The following is a 19,975-nucleotide window of genomic DNA, read 5'->3' on the forward strand; positions in this document are numbered from 1 at the left end:
CCTTTGCTTTCCCCAACTCCCATGAGTTTTTGAGGGAATTTAAGGATAGGACCACATGTGACATTTTCCATTCTACTCAGCTTCCAGCAGGCAAACATCGCAGGAGGTGTTGTTTTCTTCTTCTGCCACCATTTCTTCCATGCCTCCTAATTGCAGGGGTTAATATTCCAGCTAGTACTGAGAACAGGCAGCCTGAGTAATCACTTCAAGGTCACATTCAGTATCTCCCTTTGATTCAGCAATTTTTGGACTGGCTTGTGGGGAGAAGAAAGATTTTCTGATATGTTATCTCCTCACTGCGATACCAAAGGAACACTGCCCTTGCTGTTGGCAGAAAACAGCGTGCTTCATCTCTGTATAGGCTGACAGATATTCCTGGTGAGCTCCATGCCAAAGTCCTGGATGTGGGTGCCTGGGAGAGAGACACCCCACTGGTTCTGCTCTGGGCCACCACCAAGACACCATGGTCCACTAAATCCACCCCACGGCCCCCTGGCCTCCAAGCATGGTGCCCAAATCCTGACTGTCACCACCCCAGAGCAGTTCCAGACCTGACAGCCATGTCCTCAGGCAGAGGTGCACCAAGCACCTAATCAGGGTGGGAAATGAGTCACATGAGCTAATGATCCTGTTTTTCCTTCCTTTAATGATCCTTTATCTTAATTTGTGTTCTTTCTTCTGGACACACAGCTGTTACGTAGCTTGGGCCAGTCCACCCTGGTGCAGTGTTCAGGCATACCCAGCTGTGATGCTCTGCAAACACAGTGCCCAAGGGTTTTGCAAGGTTGCTCCAAGCTGTGCACCAGCCCTGGGGGAGCCACATTTATTAAGTCCCAGGACAGAAACTAGCTGGTACACCACAGGAGTAGGCTGTGAATTAGCAGGAAGAACAAGAACTCTTCCTGAAGGTGATGTATTTGCTAGATCATCATGAAATGTGAAGAAATTGAGTTTTCAAGGTTTGGAAGGTGATGATTTGCCCTGTCATCTCACCTCAGGGAACCCAAAGAGTCAAGAAAAAGACTTCACTGTGGCTCTGTGGCTCTAGGAAGGGCAACTCAGTTGTTGTTGGACATTAAGGAGGAAAAGGAAGTTTGATAGTACCTCAAAACAGGTTTGGGGGAATATCTTAAACTTTTTCCTTTTAAAAAGACTGCTCAATGAGGCTATGGGGACCCACAGGTCCCTATCTACCCTACATGGCCTGACTATGCCCACCCACCCTGGATCAGAAGTGCAGAACAAAGCAAGTTTTTTGGCACAGAAAAGGGACTGTCTGGACTGCAAAACCCTCAGCTGAAGTGCTAAGAGCTTGGTTAAATCCCTCTGAGCTCCTTCCTGCCTGTGAAAAAACAACCCAACACCTCCAGAAAAGGTGGATTTGCAAGACAACAGCCAGGAAAGTGTTTCTTAAGAAGCAATGGTAGCTGTGGCTGGAAACCAGGTTGCATAGAAACAGTGTTTCCTGGTCTCCTGCAAGTCATCAAGGGCTGGTACCAAATCAAACCAAACACTTCCCTTAAATAAATTCATAGGAGTCTGCAATCTTTTCCACAAACCATCTGAAAATGGATCCTTCCATCCTGATCTTCCAGTGTTGGCACATGCAGGAAAGGAGATGAAGAAATAAAATCACAGGGGAGACAGAGGGAAGAATTCAGGACACCAGGGACTTCCCACCCATCTTTAGCCTTCCAGATGCTCTTCCCATGGAAAACTCCAATCCAAGCAGGTTTAAAAAGAGACTAACTAGAGTGCTTATTTGTCCATTCTGCCCCTTTGCTTTCCTTCCTTTTTCTTTAATCCTCATTTTCACCCTGAATTATATCACAGGCTTTTCCATGGACCTTGGGGGAGGGGGGGAAGGACATAAAGCTCCATCTGTGGTGCCTCACTATTGCCTGCTTCTCTCCAAGGGAATGGCCTAAAAACCACAGCAGAGCAAAAACAAAAGAGCCAGCATGCCTTAGAGACGCCAATATGACATTTTTCTCCAAAACCAGTCCAAAAATGCAGGATGATGCAATGGGACTGCCTTGTGACTGTGCAGTTTCTGACCACAGATATGGGATAGCTGCATTTTTGCAGTCAGAAGCTTTATCTGTACATTTTGGGCAGGCGTAATTACAATGAAAGGTGGAAGGCTGAAGAGCCAGGATTCTGATGGAGGAAAATTGGAACAAAACCTGTCTGGCACATATGCTTAGCTCCCGTGTGTTTCTCCCTGCCTCCCCCCTCATCCTCTTACACCACCACGTGGTGGTATGGCACAGTTCAGAACAGCTTTAACACTTGCTCTCCTCTGAGAGGCCCAGACTCAGCTCATCAGCATACAATAGATATCCCTCCAAATCCCTTCACCAAAGCCAACTTTGGCTAACCCATAGGTGTGTGGTGCCCGGCAGCCAGCCAGGATGCACTTTGTCCCCACCACAAATAGGGCTGTCTTTGCCATGTCACTCCTAAGCCAAATAAGCTGAAAAAGCTCAGTTTGTTAGAAATCCAAGTTAAAATTCTCACTATAAGCTAATGTGAGGATTAAACATGAGGATAGTGCTGAGGATTAAAACAATGCCCACCTTCACCAAGGAAGGAGAAAGAAACCCATCTGTAGGACCTCTGCTTTTATGAGGTAGTTCATTACCACCAGGACAGCAACCTGGCCACTCCACTTCTGCATGCATGACAGAGTTTTTGTTGAGAGACCAGAGACATCTCAGCACGAATGGCCCAAAGCCAAAGCACATGCTCATTTGCATTGCAATTAAAACTTCATTTTGTACCAAAAGCTCTAGCCTCACACCTGGGGTGAAGCACCTGGTGCTTTGTGCCTGTAAAATGCAGCTGCCTAGTGACTCCCCGCCTGCTGGATGAGGTGTGGGGTTTTGAGCATCTTCAAAAGGTTGTCCTGGAGCTTTACACTGGCTTTGCTGCCTTTCTATTAATTAACACATTAAAAAAAAAAAAAAGAGCCCAGAAGAGACCCAAAAGCTGGCCTAACTCACCACATGCACACAACCAGGAAGAGGAGAGATGTGCTGCAGAACGGGGCTGAAATTTTGTTTGCCTCTGCCACCATCAGAAGGGCGGATGGGTAATGAATAGGCTGACATTTTCTTTTTCCAAAACAATGCGCTGTGTTGCCCAAGCTTTTCTTCATTAAGCTGGAACATTTTGTGCCACTGTCCCTGAAGCCAGAAAGCCTGTCTGGGTTTCTGCAGCCACTGAATCTGGCTGCTTCAATACTGCATTATTCTGGGGGCCAATCCTGGTATCTGGGAAGCCACAGAAGATACCCCACAGTTGTGGGCAATTCTCCAATAAGGCCGGGCACATCATACGCCTTGGCATTTGGAGAATGAAAACTTCCCTTCAAGCCTGTTTGCTAAACCCTGGCAGGTTTCTGTAGCAGAGAAATGAAATGAGCACCAGCTCCCAGACTGGATGTGCTATTCATATGGACCCAAGATGTTCACCACAGCCTGGGATCCTGGCTGCAAAGAGGGGAAAGCAATTATGAAGCCTTTTACATGATTATGTTTATTTAATAAGGAATGGCCAAAGTCCTTTTGATAAGGATGTGGGAGGATCCTGATGGCAGGAGATAACATTTCCGCACAGAGACATCAGCAAAAAGCGTTCGGGGCTTTGACAAGGACACGCCGGGGCTTGTCTGCCTTGTCTGCCCTCAGCAAGTACGCCAATGGCACAAAGCTGGGAGGAGTGGCTGACACGCCAGAAGGCTATGCTGCCATTCAGCGAGACCTGGACCAGCTGGAGATATGGGCAGGAAGAAACCAAATGAGGTTTAACAAGAGCAAGTGCGGAGTCCTGCACATGGGAAGGAACAACCGCACTTATCAGTACAGGCTGGGGGACAATCTGCTGGAGAGGAGCTCTGAGGAGAAGGACCTGGGGGTCCTGGTGGACGACAGGTTGACCATGAGCCAGCATTGTGCCCTTGTGGCCAAGAGGGACAACGGGATCCTGGCGTGCATTAAAAGGAGCGTGGCCAGCAGGTCAAGGGAGGTGATCCTCCCCCTCTACTCTGCCCTGGTTAGGCCTCACCTGGAGTACTATGTTCAGTTCTGGGCTCTGCGATACAAGAAAGACAGGGATCTCCTGGAAAGAGTCCAGCGGAGGGCCACAAAGATGATACGGGGCCTGGAGCATCTTCCCTATGAGGAAAGGCTGAGAGACCTGGGTCTGTTCAGCCTGGAGAAGAGAAGACTGAGAGGGGATCTCATCAATGTGTATAAATACCTGAGGTGTGGGAGACAGAGGGATTTGGCCAACCTCTTTTCAGTGGTTTGTGGGGACAGGACAAGGGGCAACAGCCACAAGATAGAGCACAGGAAGTTCCGCACCAACACGCGAAATAACTTCTTCACAGTGAGGGTGATGGAGCGCTGGGATAGGCTGCCCAGGGAGGCTGTGGAGTCTCCTTCTCTGGAGATATTTGAGGCCCATCTGGACGCCTACCTGGGCAGCCTGCTCTAAGGAATCTGCTTTGGCAGGGGGGTTGAACCTGATGATCTCTTGAGGTCCTTTCCAACCCCTTCAATTCTGTGACTCAGGCAGCACCACGTGGATTTTCCTTCCTGTCTTTCCCAGTGAAAACACTCACACACCTGCTCTGGGCAGTAGCTGGTAGCTCCATTGGGTGAAGGGCTGAGGTTTGGGGTGAAGTCTTGGAAATCAGGGCCATGCTTGAGTACAGCCCCCCCATCAGGCTGGCATATGGCAGCAGGCAACTCTGGACTGACGCAGAAAGCACTAGGTGTTAGCAAGAGATCCTCCACTAGCTCCCTGGCTGGTTGTCCAATGCCTTGGACATGCAATGATTTCTTTCTGGAGCATCTTCTGCCTCCAGGGGCCAACATAGTAATTCATGTGTTTCACCAGAAATCCTGGATTTAATGCCTCCCAACCCTCAAAGTTAATCTAGTTGCAAAATGAAATCGGGAGGTGCATTTCAATCGCTCCACCAAAATGCAGGCAATGCATGGAAATACGTGGCAAGGCTGAAAAATAAAATCACAGCACTTCTCACTTCTTGACTATATGGAGCTGCATCTTCTAGCCAATGGGGAGAGATCAGGACAGAGAAACAGCTAACTGAGCTCCTTCCCCCCTCTGTTGTCCTTTAAGACTATAAAATATTAAGTGGGAGAGTAAAAATAAGCACTACCAGAGGCTCATCCACCCACCACCACTACAACTTCATGGGCAAGTGCATGCTAATCTCTTTCCTGCACTCAGACTCACAGCACTGGCTGCTTGACATGTTCCACACACAAGAAGCCAAGATGAGCTAAAAATAACGAAAACCGATTGTTGTTCAAGTGACTTGTTTGCTAGCATGTCTTACTTCCAGGGAAAAAGGAAATGTGGAATTATGGTAATGCAGACAAAGCTTTGAAACACCATCTGGCGGGCTTGTGGAGGTTACCTTGTGCTGCATGCTCTGAGCTAAAGACACCAAACCTATTTCTCATTCCTTTAACAAACTGCAGAACAACCATTTACTGCTTTGAGGCCGCTGTGATGAACCACAAGATTGTGCCACAGTGACCAGTGACTGCTGCTGCAAGGAACCAGTATCAAAGCCTGAGCAGAAGCAATTCCCAAAAGTCACGAGTATCACTACTGGATCCAAGGGAGAGACCCCTCAGCTCAGCAGCTGCTTTGCAAAGTCTGGGGAGGCAGATGCATGGAATCATTACACGGCGAAAACTTGGAACAAAGGGCTTTGTTTCTAACAGGGGTGAAGGCAGACGGTGGGAAAGCTCTTTCAGAAGCTGCCCCCATCAGGCTGATGGGGCTGGGAGCAGCCTGGGGTTCATTGGAGCCCATGGTAGCTCCTGGGTGGAGGAAGCCAGGAGAGCTGGCAGCCTTCTTGGTGCTTAGGGGTGGAGGAGATACTGGAATGAACCAGGAAGCAGCTAATTTTGGCTTCAGCCTGTGCTCTCATGGATAAAGCACATTCTCCCCCCTCCTAGCCCCCACTTCCCCTCAAGCCCTTCACCAACCTGCAACAAATTCACATGGTGTCTGGTCACATTTGGAAGCATCTGTTAGAAAACAAACACTTTGGTGACAACAAAAGTCAACAAACATCTGCATTTGCACCCAAACCAGCATTTATCAGTCGTTCCCTTGCCCCAGGCTGTTTTGCTCAAAGCTGCAGAGCAGCAGCCACGCAGGCATGGCCCTTACCTGGGATGCAGGAGAGCACCAGGCAGGAGCCACTCAGAGGACAAGCCAAGCAGCATGTGCCGTGCAAAGCAAAAGAGCTGCAGCCCCAAATTGGGAAAGCCTTTCTGGGAAACTCTTCTTGCTCCCCGAGCCTGGGGACAGATAAAATGACATGGCAGAATGGGACAGATCCTTCCCAAGCTAACTCCAGCTGTCTCTGTGAAAATATTGGGCAGAAGATAGGGTCTCTGAACTACCAGGTCCAGAGCTGCTGCTGAAAACCACCTGCAACCAAGTTGGTGGGTTCCTGCCTGCTGCCAAAACTAGCTGGACTTCCAAATGCTGGGCCCGTGTAAGAAAATCAGTGTTGATTTTTTGCAACGTGTATTCTTGAGACACATGGGAACACCGTGCTGCACCACATGGAGGGTTCATCTCAGCTGGTAGGTGGGGTCTGGAAGTAGTCCCTAGGAAACAGTCAATAGGAAGCCACAAATCCTTCTTGTAAATACATACATGAATGTTTGCTCCAACAGCTGCTGGATCAAACTGGGAAAGCTGCTGGAGCAGTAACTCGTGGTGGCTCATCCTTGGGGAGCACTCCAATACCCTGCCACCAGAACAAGGACAAGCAAAGGGCAAGGGGTGCAGCCACCTCCAGGTCAAAGCAGGAGGGCTGAGTTTGATGGGCAATAATTGCTCTTTGCAAAAAGGACAAGTGGTTGTTTCCCTTGCTTGGCCTGTGCTCCTCGAGAACCTTCCCTCTCTGTATTTTACAGGTCTCAAAACTTTCCCCACCTGAAAGGGCTGAAAACTAAACTGGGATGGGGCACCCCAGAGCAAGGGGATGAGCAAGTGCTGGTTCAGCCTCAGAATGGGGACAGGATTGCTCCTGGAAGTTGCCCAAGAAGCTCACCCCAGAAATACCCTGCTCCAGAGGGTGTTAGAAGCCTCCAGAACAGCAGTAGCACCTCTTGGCTACGCTCCTTCAGGGACTGAAGGCAGTAGCACCAGGGTACAAGCATCATACCTGAGTAACATGGGGGAAACACAGCTGGTATTCTGACGGTGGGAAATGTGAGATCCCCTACCATTACTGAAATGCTGAACAACAAGCAGCTGCACTCCACCACCCGCAATGTTAGCACCATAGCAAGCCATTGCCCACCTTAAACAGCTGGCGCTGCCAAGCAGATATTCACTGCTACTGACAAGAAGGAGAGGAACAAGGCAGCACGAGCACCGCAGCCTGCAGTTAGCACTGATGCAGAATTTTGTCCTCTATCTATTCCCTCGGTCCCCTCCTCCAGACTTGGCAGTGACAAGAGCTATGCTGTATCGCTGAGCTTAATGTCACCACCTGCCCAGTGATTCTCAAGACAGCATGCTTTTTTACAGCACAGCGCTTCTGTGAAAAAATGAAACCATGTTTAGCCGGATCCATGCAGTAAGTCAGACACTACAATGCAGAATTCAGCAGATTCCATTTAATGTCATGTGCATATATCCATACATTTACTTATGTCAATGGTTTTGATGTGCGTGACGCCAGGTCTTGAAAAATCTACTCATTCTTTTACGTCTGGGAGCGTGAAGTCTCTCAAGCAATCATCTTTGGATGGGTTGGCTTTTTTAAACTCAGCTTTCAACCACATAGTTGCAAAGATAACAACTCTCAACTCAAGGCAAAGCATGCAGAGCTAATCCCTGAAATTCGCAGACAGCTCTGCAAATACTGTTGCAAAGGGTTTTGCAAAGAAAACTGGGACATGAGGAAATCCCTTCCAGGGCAACGTGGTAAGAAATGGGTTAGTCTTGTCTAACATCCCAAGCAACAGCAAGGCAAAGCAGCAGAACATGGAATTGATTCTTCACGGCAGTCTTAGGCTGAGGCTGAGATACAGGGCAGAGAAGTAGAGAGAAATCATCAAAGGATAAAATAAAAAAAAATGACACTTTTACCAATTTCACCATAATGTACTCACAGAAATTTGACTTTTTTTTTTTTTTTTTTTTTTTTTAGTTTAAGCAACAAGATTGGTAGCTCCTGGGGTTATGGGTGTTTACCCTGCAATTTGCTCCATCCCAGCAGTTTTAGGGTAGATTTTTCAAGCCCTGGTGATGGTTCCAAGGAAGGCTTCTCAGATCTGCTCCCAGCTCCCAAACGATCAGAATCTATTGCATAGCATTTACTTCAGATAAGGCACTGATTTGCCAAAGGTGAACAGCAATTCAAAATCAATGCAGTTTCCATACAGTCCAAATTTGATGGCCTACAGTGCAATAACATGTAAAATTAAAGGCAGAGTTAAGAAGAATAAGCCCAACTTTAATTTTAAAATTAATATTAAGAAGATAAAGGAAACTACATTTTTCAAAAGCCTTTTTATTTTCCTTCACCATTGTTGTTTTACAATACAAATATCACCTTGTGAATACACAAAAACCCTACAGAAGATAACTCTGCTTCACGTAAAATACAGAATGGATATATATATATTTATATATATATTTTCTCTTCATCATTCTTAAAAAAAACTATTTTGTTCTGCACATTGGCAAGATTAGGATAGAATACTTCCCCAGACATACAGTATGTATGGTAGGAGTGAAACTTATAATTACATGCAGTTTCTGCACAAATATTTTAAAGAAATAGAATATCTTTGTTGTTTTTCAACAACATCTCAATACGGGATGGAGAAACCACTCCTAGTTCACTCAGTGATCATTTGTAAAATTCTTAAAAAACAGGAATTCATGGCTGTTTTCTTTTTAAAATACAGCTACCAAGTAGACAATAAACTGATATATTTAGTATGATCTGCCCACAATGTGTGAACAAGATCTGACCCTTTTTATTTGGTTTTTCCCTAGACATGGCAATTTCAACATTATAAGCAAATTTCCAGTTTAATTTAGCTATAAATGCAAAAATTAGTAATTATACAGTATATATAATTCTGCTTTCATGGAATATTTTATTTTAAATAAAAACATTTAAGACTGCCTACTAACCATACAATCAAGACAAGAAAGGCACTAGAAACATAGACAAATCTCTCTCTCCCAAGAAGCATTTTCTTTAATTTTTAACTCTCTATTCTCTGACATGTAAAAATCTTTTTAAATTTAATTTTCATACACATTTTGAAAAATAAAGTTAGGAAATACTTAGAAAATCACTTTACAATCTTTTTTTTTTTTTTTTGCACACTTTTTGACACAGTCACTGCAGATTCTACAAAATCAAGATTACCACACCTCCCTGTGTCTATCATCTTATTTGTATCACGGTGCAACAGGTAGAAAGATTTCTTGATTTTACCCCAAGGCAGGTATTCAGAAACCTTCATATATTCATTTGCTAGAAAATGGCTTACAGCCCAATCTTTGGGGCAAGAGATATGAAAAGTATGTTTTCCCAAGAAAATAATATGCACTATTCCCAGACGTGACTGGAAAGACCAGAACTTATGATAGAAAAGATTTCATTTATGCTCTCGCATCATATACAAAGGAACATGGTGATGGGTAATGAAAATCCCAAATCTATTAACAAGAAATGTATAACAGTGCATGATAAGTTAAATTTTCTTTATTGTTGTCCAACGCAGATCCTTTGGAGAGAAAAAAAAGATCACAGTGCTTACCAGGTAACTGAATAGATTAAGTCAAGGTAACTGTTAAGAGAAAGGGTTAGGGAGGGGTTGATTTTTTTTTTTTATGGCATCTTCTTGTATGGAGTTCTTAGCACTTGGGACAGGTCCTTTCCCTCCCCATTTTGTCCATCAACACACTGCTATGTGTCATTCACCAGTCGGCTGTATTTCACCTGCCTGCCTCGATACAGCACCGGCCAAGGGAAGGGCCAGTGGTAGGAGCGAGGTACAATTCCTTGGACATTCTTTTCAAAGTACTGGAAGGGCTTGTACCACCAGACCCTTGCAAGGAGGTTGGTTTGGGAAGCTTCTTTTAGCACCTGTAGAAAGATAATTAAAAAAAAAAAAAAAAAAGAATTACAAGAAAGCACACCACTTGCATGACTTCACTGCATGTTGATTCCTACCATACTACAGTAGCATTCTGCTTACAGATGTTTCCAAAAATCTCTTGGTATGTGTAGATACCTGCCAAACAAATCTACATGGACAAAGATCAAGAGGAGCGAAGATACTTTTCCACAGCCTTCCTGCACACATGACCAGTTGCTCCTAAGCGAGGCTCACCATCATTTCCAAGTCCTTAGCTGCTCAACAGCCCCATTGGAAAAAAGTGATAGGCAAGAAAGGTTAATCTCACCTCTCTGTTGGGAATGGAAAAGACTCACCCCAAAGCACGGCTGTTTCCATAACTATATTTGAAATTATCTGTAGCTCCAGAATCCTTTGCAAGCCCACTTGTGTGCACTCAACCCATCCAGAGGAGGGAGCAAACCCTGCCCCAGCCTCCATATGCTCTCAAACCACATCCACCCATCCATTTCCTTCTCCTAGTAAATGCAAGCCACAGCTGAGACAAAAGGAGTAGGTGAGGAAGTCATGCAACTACCTTGCTGCACGTTTGTTATGACAGAACAGGGAAGAGCTGTATCAGCCCACTGGGAAGTGTAAACACAGGACTTGTATACCAAGCTTTCTCTCCATGTTATAATGTCACATGTTAAAAAAAAAAAAAAAAAAAACTCTTTAAAGCTGGGGTTACTTGTGCTTTCAATTTTAAGGTCAGTCACAAGCCACAGGACTCCGCATGTGGAGCAGCACCAGGAAGAGGCACTAGGACAAAAAGGCATGGCACGCCCAGGTAAGGAGCCAAGGATTGGCATTTCCCAACATCGCAGCAGATTAGGGAAGCAATGCTGAGCCATCTTCTGTGAGTCACACCATGCAGCAAAACAGGTATGTTTCTATACAAGAAGGCCAAGAGTTTTTCTGAAGCAAGTCCTCATTAGCACTCAGGGTAACTGGCTTCAGTAGCTTCCAGCTTGGAAACATGGCCACTCAGCACTGCCATTCTGACAGCACAGGAGCAGATCTGAGGCATGGAACTCAGTCCAGTGCTGTATGACAACAAAGTTTAAACACAGACTGCTGTCAAACACAGCAGGTCCTGAACTGGCTGAACATTAAGCTTCATTCTTTGCAATCAGGCATTTGGAGGGAGAAATCTACAACAAGGCTTGACTGTGGGGTACTGGTTCAGGCAGAAGCAAAGCCACAGGAATAATATATGACATGGTAGCTAGACAACCCTGGTATGAACTAAAAATCAGCACTGCCATAATATTAACTAACTTCCTACCATCACAGAAGGCTTTTATCAAGCATAATAAACTGGACTCATACGCAATAGGCAAGCAAAATATCTTCTCCATGTTGCATAGAAAAAAAAAATACTTGGACACTGATTTGTTTTTACAAACCTAACAGAAGTTATCTTAAGTTTCTCTTATCTCACTACGTGTCCTCTCCATAGATAACATAATTATGCATTTTTGCTCACATTCTTAGGCAATGGTAAGCTCATCTTTTCACTAGCTCATCCAGTTCACTGGCAGGAAAGTAAGAACAAAGAAAATGGCACAAGACCTCATTTAGACCTTTGTACCACCTACCACTGCTCTCTGATCAAGTATTTCGGTGTTGTAAAAAACATACTTCGTTATCTCCCATCATGTGACACATCTCCTCCTAAGCAGCTCCTTTGTTCTCAGTATTTCCCCCATCACCCCATTTTTCATGTCTTCTCAGGCACAGACCTTAGGACAGGAGCAGCCTGGGCTCTCACCCGCCATTCTCCAAAAGGAAAACATTTCCCTTGGTTAGGGGAGCAAACTTACCCACTTGGAAACACTATGAAAAACTGGTTCTTTTTTTTGTGAAGCCTCATACTGTTCTTCAAGAGACCTATCACTCAAATAAAGGGCACGCACAACACAAGGTATTCTGGTACCCAGGTAGCTTAACTTCTAAATTGTTTGTTCTAATACAACAAAACCTGCTCTTCAGCCCAAATTCAGAGAGACTTCAAAAAAATGAGGTTACACAGCCAAAGGAGGTAGGCCTGCTTGCCTGCCTGCAGTCACACCTTCAGATATTTTTCGCGGTCGAGGCACGAGATGAACCCAACCAATGACGCCTCTTCTTTCCTGCAAGCCCAAAGTGAAGGGGGAAGAGTAGGGTGCTTCACAAGAGATGAGTGCTTGTCCATTCCTACTTCTGCAGAAAGGCTCAAGGCAAAGCATGGATATTCACCCACTGCCACGCTACAGCAAGCAGGGCCATGGGGATCCAGAGACTGTGAGAAACTCACTTGCTGGTTGGCCATCGTGTGATACCACCAGAAAAGTCTTGTAGTGATGTAGTAAGCCACCACCACGTCCACAGTGTAGTGGTCATGAGCAAGGAGGATGCAGAACATTCCAACCATGCTGAGTGTCCAGCAAAGCCAGTGATACCACCAGAGTCGCCGTGGGGAATCTGTAAAGAAGCACAAGCAATGATTATTTCAAAGTGTAATGTTATTGGTGCTCAGGACTACTGCTGTAATTAGCAGAGTACACAGCCTGCAATCCTGAATGGATAGTGTAATGCCAGCATTAAGATTAAGAGCAGGAATGCTGAGATCACAAAAGAAGTCTCATTCTTTTAGGGTGTGACTCTACCCACGAGTACAATTTAATAAGATACTTGGAAAATAGAAAGGTTATGAAATCTTTGAGAAAGAGGCCTGACGCATAAAAATCTAATGTATTCTGGTCTGTAACATCAAATTTCTTGTACTTCAATATTGACTCTATATAGCTGACAATCCATTCCTCCTGCCTTTCATAGGAGATAAATGTATGCATCAATTCTTGCAAAATGAGCAACCTTGCACTTAGTATGGCACCTATCTCTCTCTAAACAAGGAGATACATAGTTAAAGTACCATTCATCAGGCAGGATGCAGTGAAAGTATAAGCTATATTTTAAAGAAAATAGTTTTGAAATAAAATGCGTAATTCAGTCATCTACATAGTAAAGTGTTTAACTTTGTCTCCAAAGTTTTCTTTTTCAGTAAGGCCTATGTCCTTGCAGTAGTGTTACTTTTCTTTAATTGAAAGGAGTGCATTTTTACTTTAATTGTATTTACTAATCACAATAATGCGTTAGTAAACAGCTAATTGATACAAGAGGAAATTCACCAGGAACAGTGACAAACTTACACTCTTTGATAAATAAGTATGTAAGAGTTAATATGACGGTGTGACCGCTGTACAGATAGTCGCCGCACATGTTGTGGGATCCTGTGATGGACAATCCTCCACCAGCAATCAGTTTCATTATCCTTCGCAGATGAGATTCCCAGTCTCCAAAAAGCTGGTGAAAGAGTGAAACACAAACGTGTGGTAACCTATCAGCAGTAACTTCCTAAATTTAAAGTATGGCATTAGCCAGCAACTTTGTCTCTCTCTTATTCTCTCTTTTTGTGTTGCTTTTTATTCAGTAAATCCTACCACCTTTCCCAAAAGCCAGCAATATATTTCTAGAGGAAAAGAAAAAAAGACTGGAAATGAGACTTTTTTTTTTTAATGATCCTTTGCATGCATTATAGCAAGTCTTAATGTGAGTACAGGCTGCACACACCTCCATTCACTTGTTTTGAGTATTATCTTATTAGAAGTATTCCCAAGATAGGGAATCAAAGAAATTATTACAATTCCCTATAAATATAATCACCTGAAGGATTACTGTCTTCTCCTGCACTCACAGAATGGAATGAAGAAGGAAGTATTATTTATGCATATAGATTTATGAAAGTATGCACAAGTGAAAAAAAAATTCCTTTACCTGGTCACTTTTGGTTGCAATGAAAAACATGGCATTTTTCAGTACAATACCAAATCAGAAGAACGGTCCAAGAAGCATTAAACTCCTGTAAGTGCCTACACTCAAGAGTGCCATGCTTATGGTAAAACAGGCAGGTGAGCAAAAATTGTTTTCTGTTATTCATAAATACTTATTCCTGCTACCATGGCATAATCTTTACCTGAGGTCTTGCCGGCAGCCTTTGCTAATATTCATGGCTGGGTGGGAAAATATTTTAGCAGGAATCTTCAAGCAGAGGTAATAGGTTCAGACTTTTCATTCATTATATTCTTGGGAGATGACACATATGTGCAGTATCAAAATAAAGATTATCAAAAATAAAGATTATCAGTATCAAAATAAAGACTATTGGAAAACCTAGGAATTCTGTAATGCAGTCTCAAAAATTCTGTTTCACAAAGAGAACGGGGGTTAAAAGTATTCCCAGCTATAGTTAGAAATTTGTCATGTTCTTTAAACATCTGTTTTCCGTTCTGTTCAAGAGGCAAAGCACTTCAAATAAATCAAACTTTATTTAACTGATCTTGTTCATAACAACACAAGCCCTACAGATGATAATCCAACAGAAAATAAAATGAACTGCCCTAACCTGTACATCCAGCTGCCTAACGCCACATTTAACACACAAAATAGAGCATCTCACTTCAAAATCTATGGCATCCCCTGCCCTGCCTTGAAAAGCCTTCGAAGTCCTTTCTTCCCACCTCACATTGCAGAAGAACCAGTAATGGTGTTTGTCAGCAGACGGTGCCAATTCTGCAAGGGCTTCCATTCACACAATCCACACAAGCAACAGGGACACTCCTCACACCTGAAGGATATGCTTTGAACGACCTCCAAACCAAGACCTTCTTGCCCCTTTCCTTCCTACCAAGTGCCCTACAGGCAGTAGGTAGCATCCCCAGACCTTGCTTTTGCTGCCTCCAGCTCTAACACCAGACCAACTATTAAACAAATCCACAAAAACATGTGCTGTGGGAAAGGCCCGACCAGGATGTGCTGAGCACCTCTGGGACCCAGAAGGAAGCAGGAACCATCTAAGCTCAAAGGAGGCAGCCAAATGGATCAGTGCACTCAGCATGCTGGATCCTTACCTCATTTTATCATCCACAGTAACCATTTAACAGCCAGATGAAAACACAGAACCCCCGACTAACCATTGCAGGTATCTTCCTCCTTTGTTTTAAAGCTCTTTCTTGCTTTAAGAATGGGAAAATTGTACATTTTGGACAGGTATACATAAAGCTTTTGTAGCATTTAAGTATTTCCTGCTTGCAGTTCCTTACAAATCTTAAAAATGCTCCCAAAAACTGCTCTTCACAATCCCCTGCAGCTCAGTAAGGTGTTGAGAAGTTTTTTTCCCACCCATGTATTTATAGCTTTCAAAAAAGCCCAGCTGATCTTTTCAAGCAGGGCAATAGAAGGGCACAACATTGGCTTGTCTTTACATGAGTAATGAGAACAACTTGCCAATGCTGTAAATTTACAAAAATGGCAGATTTATTCACTTTGCTCCCTGTGTGTTTTTTTTTTTAAGTTTCACAATAGCTGACTGATCAAATACAATGTTGACTCCTCTCCTCCACTTTTCTTTACAAAATACTTAGGTCCCTCAAGAAGCCACATGTGGCTTGGCAAATCATCAAACAAACAATACAGCATTTTGTAAAGTTGGCTTTAACTTCCCTGAGGAACCCAAGTATTTCAGCTTTGTTTGTCCTACAGGCTTGTATGTACCAGCAATCTTCATCAAAGTTGTGACAGCACGTGTATCAAGCCAAATCACAATCTTGATTTATGACTTTGCTACCTGTCATCTACTTCATGGTTGTGCACACAAACCTGCTGAACTGTGCATGCTGAAGATGTTTAGATGTTTCACAGAAATTAGTCCCCGTCCCCCCCCTTTCTCCTGTCTGTGCTATAGCTTAAGTAGAAGGGGCAAGGAAACGAACTGCTATGGCAAAAAAACACGTGTCTAATACACAAACCTTGTTTCCTGTGCTTGTGGGAGAGATAGATCATGGAATCATTCAGGTTGGAAAAGACATCTAAGATCGTCTAGTCCAATCCTTAACATGGTACCGACAAGTCCACCACTAAACTGAGTTCTATAGCTATATATTTCTTGAAGACCTCCAAGGGTAGTGACTCAGCCACTTCCCTGGGCAGCCTGTTCCAATGCCACACAACTCTCCCAGTAAAGACTGAAAAAATCCTAACACCCAAACTAAACCGCCCCTGGCGCAATTGGAGGCCATTTTCCCTCATCTCATCACTTGCTGCTTGGGACAAGAGCCTGATCCCCACCTCACTACAACCTCCTTTAAAGTAACTATAATAAGGTCAATGAGGTCTCCTCCCCCGAGCCTCCTCTTCTCCCAACTAAACAACCCCAGTTCCCTCAGCCACCCCTCACAGGACTTGTGGACCAGGCCCTTCACCAGCTTCATAGTTCTTCTCTGGGCATGCTCGAGCACCTTGATGTCATTCTTGTAGTGAGGGGCCCAAAGCTGAACACAGCACTCGAGGTGTGGCCTCACCAGAGCAGAGTACAGGAGGACAATCACCTCCCTGGTCCTGCTGGCTGCACTATTCCTGACACAAGCCAGGATGCTGTTGGCCTTCTTGGCCACACGGGCACATTGCTGGCACACATTCAAGTGAGCATCAACCAACACCCCCAGGTCCTTTTCCTCTGCACAGCTTTCCAGCCACCCTGCCCCAAGCCTGTAGCGCTGCATGGGGTTGTTGTGACCAAAGTGCAGGAGCCGGCACTTGGCCTTGCTGAACCTTGTACAGTTGTCCTCAGTCTGGCCTATCCAGATTCCTCTGCAGAGTCCTCCTACCCTCAAGCAGATCAACAGTCCCACCTAACTTAGTGTCATCTGCAAATTTACTGAGGATACAACAACACTCCTTGTTTCATGAATTAATTACCCTTCAACACTGACTAAGAGAGACTTTCTAAACAACTCCAACTCAATAGCTTGGTTTCAGTCATGGCTTTCTTAAGACTGTTTAATTTTTTGGGACAACAAACAGAGCTAGTTCAAGGAGGAGGGGGGCAAGTGTTTGCACTAACACAATTACAATATATGCATAATTGCAAAATATGCAAACAGAAGCAAAGGGAAGAGTTTTTCATGTGAAACTGTCCTTAAAAAGTCTCTTTGGGTCAATTTCAAGTACAAATTGTAATCAGATTTGACACACTGAAGTGTTTAGAAATGTGTCGCATATGGAACTTCTCCAGGTAGCAACCTTTGACCACTTCAATGGAGACAGAAAAATGCTGAACATACAAATCAGTTCCAACTGATAGAGAAGTTACATAGATTTGCTCTTTTTGAAGGATGAAAATGCTTGCCCTGCCCAAAAGCAAATTGTCAGCACCTTAGCAAGGGAACCTGATGATCTGCAGATAGAAGTCCCCCTGTGATGCCAAGTCGGTGCTTCAAATTAGTAGCAATCACTGCGAAAGAGCTGCTCACAGTTTTGGTAATAGTGGGACAAGGGGAAAACATGAAGATTAAAATAAAGAAAGGTAGCAAGAAGAAGTTTACCTTTGGAGAACACTTGAAATGCATGCCAGGTACTGGGAGTGTCGTTACATACATTGTAATACACCGATACAAGTATAGTGTGCCAACTATACAGAAAAATCTTCTGCTAATTATAGACCTAGAAGAAAAAAAAAAAAGAGGAAAAAGAAAAAGGAGGTTACTCAATGCAAATACAACATGAAAAGGTAAATAAGACACAAAAGCTAGATACTTTTCTCTTCTCCATGCTTTTGAAACTCATGACTTATTCGTCTATGCCAACTTGCACCTGTGGATACTGAATTCCTTTACAAATATTCCCACACTTTACAGGTCAGAAGTACACAAACAACTCAACTAACATTACCCATGAAGTTGATTACAGGAAATTTAAGGATTAGAATACAAAAGCCTGCTCAGATTTGGTGCTGAAGACATTAAAATGGATTTAATGCCCCACACCCCTCCATTAACTTAAATTGGTCACTAATTTTCTATTCAAAGCAGGGGATAAAGTTACTGCCTTTCATCTTATAAAGAAAATATTGTAAGTTAATTTCTGCTGACACATACTCTTTAGTAATTAAAAAGGATTACTTTAGAAGAATTAGCTTGTATGACCCAAATGAAGGAGAACATATCTTTCTTGAGCAGCATTAAGAGAGGAAGCAATTCACATCAGCAATAAAACATCCCAAATATAAATTTAGAGCTGCATTGGCCACAGGATAGGGTGTTTCCATAAGAAACCACCCTCCAGGCAAGCAGCTGTAGCTGCATGAGATTCACTCAGGGATGGCTGCCAGTAAGTTGCTGAATTCTGGGGTACCGTAGGGCAGTTCTGCAAAAACAGCGAGAGCACCCACTGTAAAGGGCTGCAAGTTCAACTTGGAAGTGACTGCCTGCCCCAAAACACACTTACTGAGTTTCACTGCTACCTACCAAGTAAAATGTCACCAGGAAAGAACCATGGCAACTAAACCCCTTCCAGCACACCCATCAGGACAGAAAGCAAACTGTGTGTCTTGCATAGCTGTCAGCAAAGAGAAATCACCAAAGGCTTTATGAAACGGAGGGCATATCCAATTACAGCAGTTCATGAATTTAATCACTGCTGTGTCCTGCTGGCACAGGCCCTTTTTGTCTGGGTTGATTTTAAATCATTGTTATTTATACTTAGGATAATTTGGGTACTACAAGGTTTGTAATACAAGCTGCAAGTCCTGACATTCATTTGTTGCTATTTTAAAGCTTTTGCTATTAAAAACAAACAAACAAACCATTTTTACTGAGCTGAGCTCTTTCAAAGCTGAAATTGGCTGTTTTTTATTTGTAATAGTTTTTGACAGAGCTATTAAACTGTAGTGCTCTACTCTCAGAGGAGTACAACTTTGCAGTGCCAGATCAATAACAACATGAAAGCCTTAATTTATCAGAAAAGCTTCAGATATAACAGTACAAGTGCATTTTGCACTTGAGTGCTCACTGCTATTGAGACAGAACATTTCAAGTGTCCTCCTCCCCCAGTGCAAACAGGGACAAAACTAGGAGTTAAAAATTATACTTTATTAGTGTAGCTCTATGGACTGACTCACAAAATCCCAGAATTATCTACGTTGGAAAAGACCTTGAGTTGAAGGCACCATGGCCCCTGGGGCAGTGGTTTTCCCTTGTGGTTTAGGTGCACAGTTTTTCTCTTGGAAGGGTGATCTATTAAAGACCTCACATGGGTGCCTGGCTTTTGTAGCAATACAGGAGCTTGCTTTTCTTTATACCCCCCTATGAAGACAAAAGGTGAGGTTGGGGAGTAAAGATTGAGCAGCACTGCATTCAAGAGACCAAAGAAGCAGCAGAGTTTTACTGAGTAATTAATGCTTTTAATTAACATTACCCATGAAAGTACTTGGTTTAAAGTTGAATCATGTACTTTAGCTTAGGAAAGTCTGCAAAGTGCTTTGCATTGTAATTTAAAAAAAATAAAATAAAATCTAAAAGAGCTCATGTTTTTCCTTCTCAACACGATTTTGCTCGTGTGTGGGCCAGCTAACAAGTGCACTCTCTAGGCTTATTACTGGATAGTTGTAGTAAAGTTCCTCCTGGCCAGACTCCACCTCCCTCATGTGGGTAGCGAGTATGCAGCTTTTTCAATGCTGTGAGCATGCAGGATGAATCAGATGTCAAACACTGCCAAACACCATCGCTGTGCTTCTCCTGAACCATCTGGGAATGCTTCCCAGAGAAGTTAGGACCTTGGCAGTGCTTGCAGACAGGCAGCTTGCCTGGGCTCCTCATGCTCCCTGCTGTGTCCATGGAAAAAGGCTCAGGCAGCCCGGGGTCCCCAGCCAAGCATCCAGCCTGCTC

General features: G+C 43.8%; 1 protein-coding gene across 24 annotated transcripts in view; it reads right to left on the bottom strand.

The window, feature by feature from the left end:
* Positions 1 to 7,744: 7,744 nt before the first annotated feature.
* The window catches only part of SGMS1 (sphingomyelin synthase 1), an 86,885-nt gene continuing 74,654 nt past the window's right edge, over positions 7,745 to 19,975 (bottom strand). For all 24 annotated transcript variants that reach the window (XM_084290466.1, XM_084290463.1, XM_084290464.1 and 21 more), the window contains 4 exons: positions 17,636 to 17,753; positions 13,406 to 13,559; positions 12,511 to 12,677; positions 7,745 to 10,180 (listed from right to left, as the gene is read on the bottom strand). In XM_084290466.1, coding sequence (XP_084146592.1) covers positions 10,001 to 10,180; positions 12,511 to 12,677; positions 13,406 to 13,559; positions 17,636 to 17,753 — 619 coding nt within the window. In that variant the 3' untranslated portion in view covers positions 7,745 to 10,000. The remainder of the gene's footprint in view (positions 10,181 to 12,510; positions 12,678 to 13,405; positions 13,560 to 17,635; positions 17,754 to 19,975) is intronic.

This window comes from Netta rufina (genome assembly GCF_964035555.1).
Source record: "Netta rufina genome assembly, chromosome: 7".
Lineage (NCBI taxonomy): Eukaryota > Metazoa > Chordata > Aves > Anseriformes > Anatidae > Netta > Netta rufina.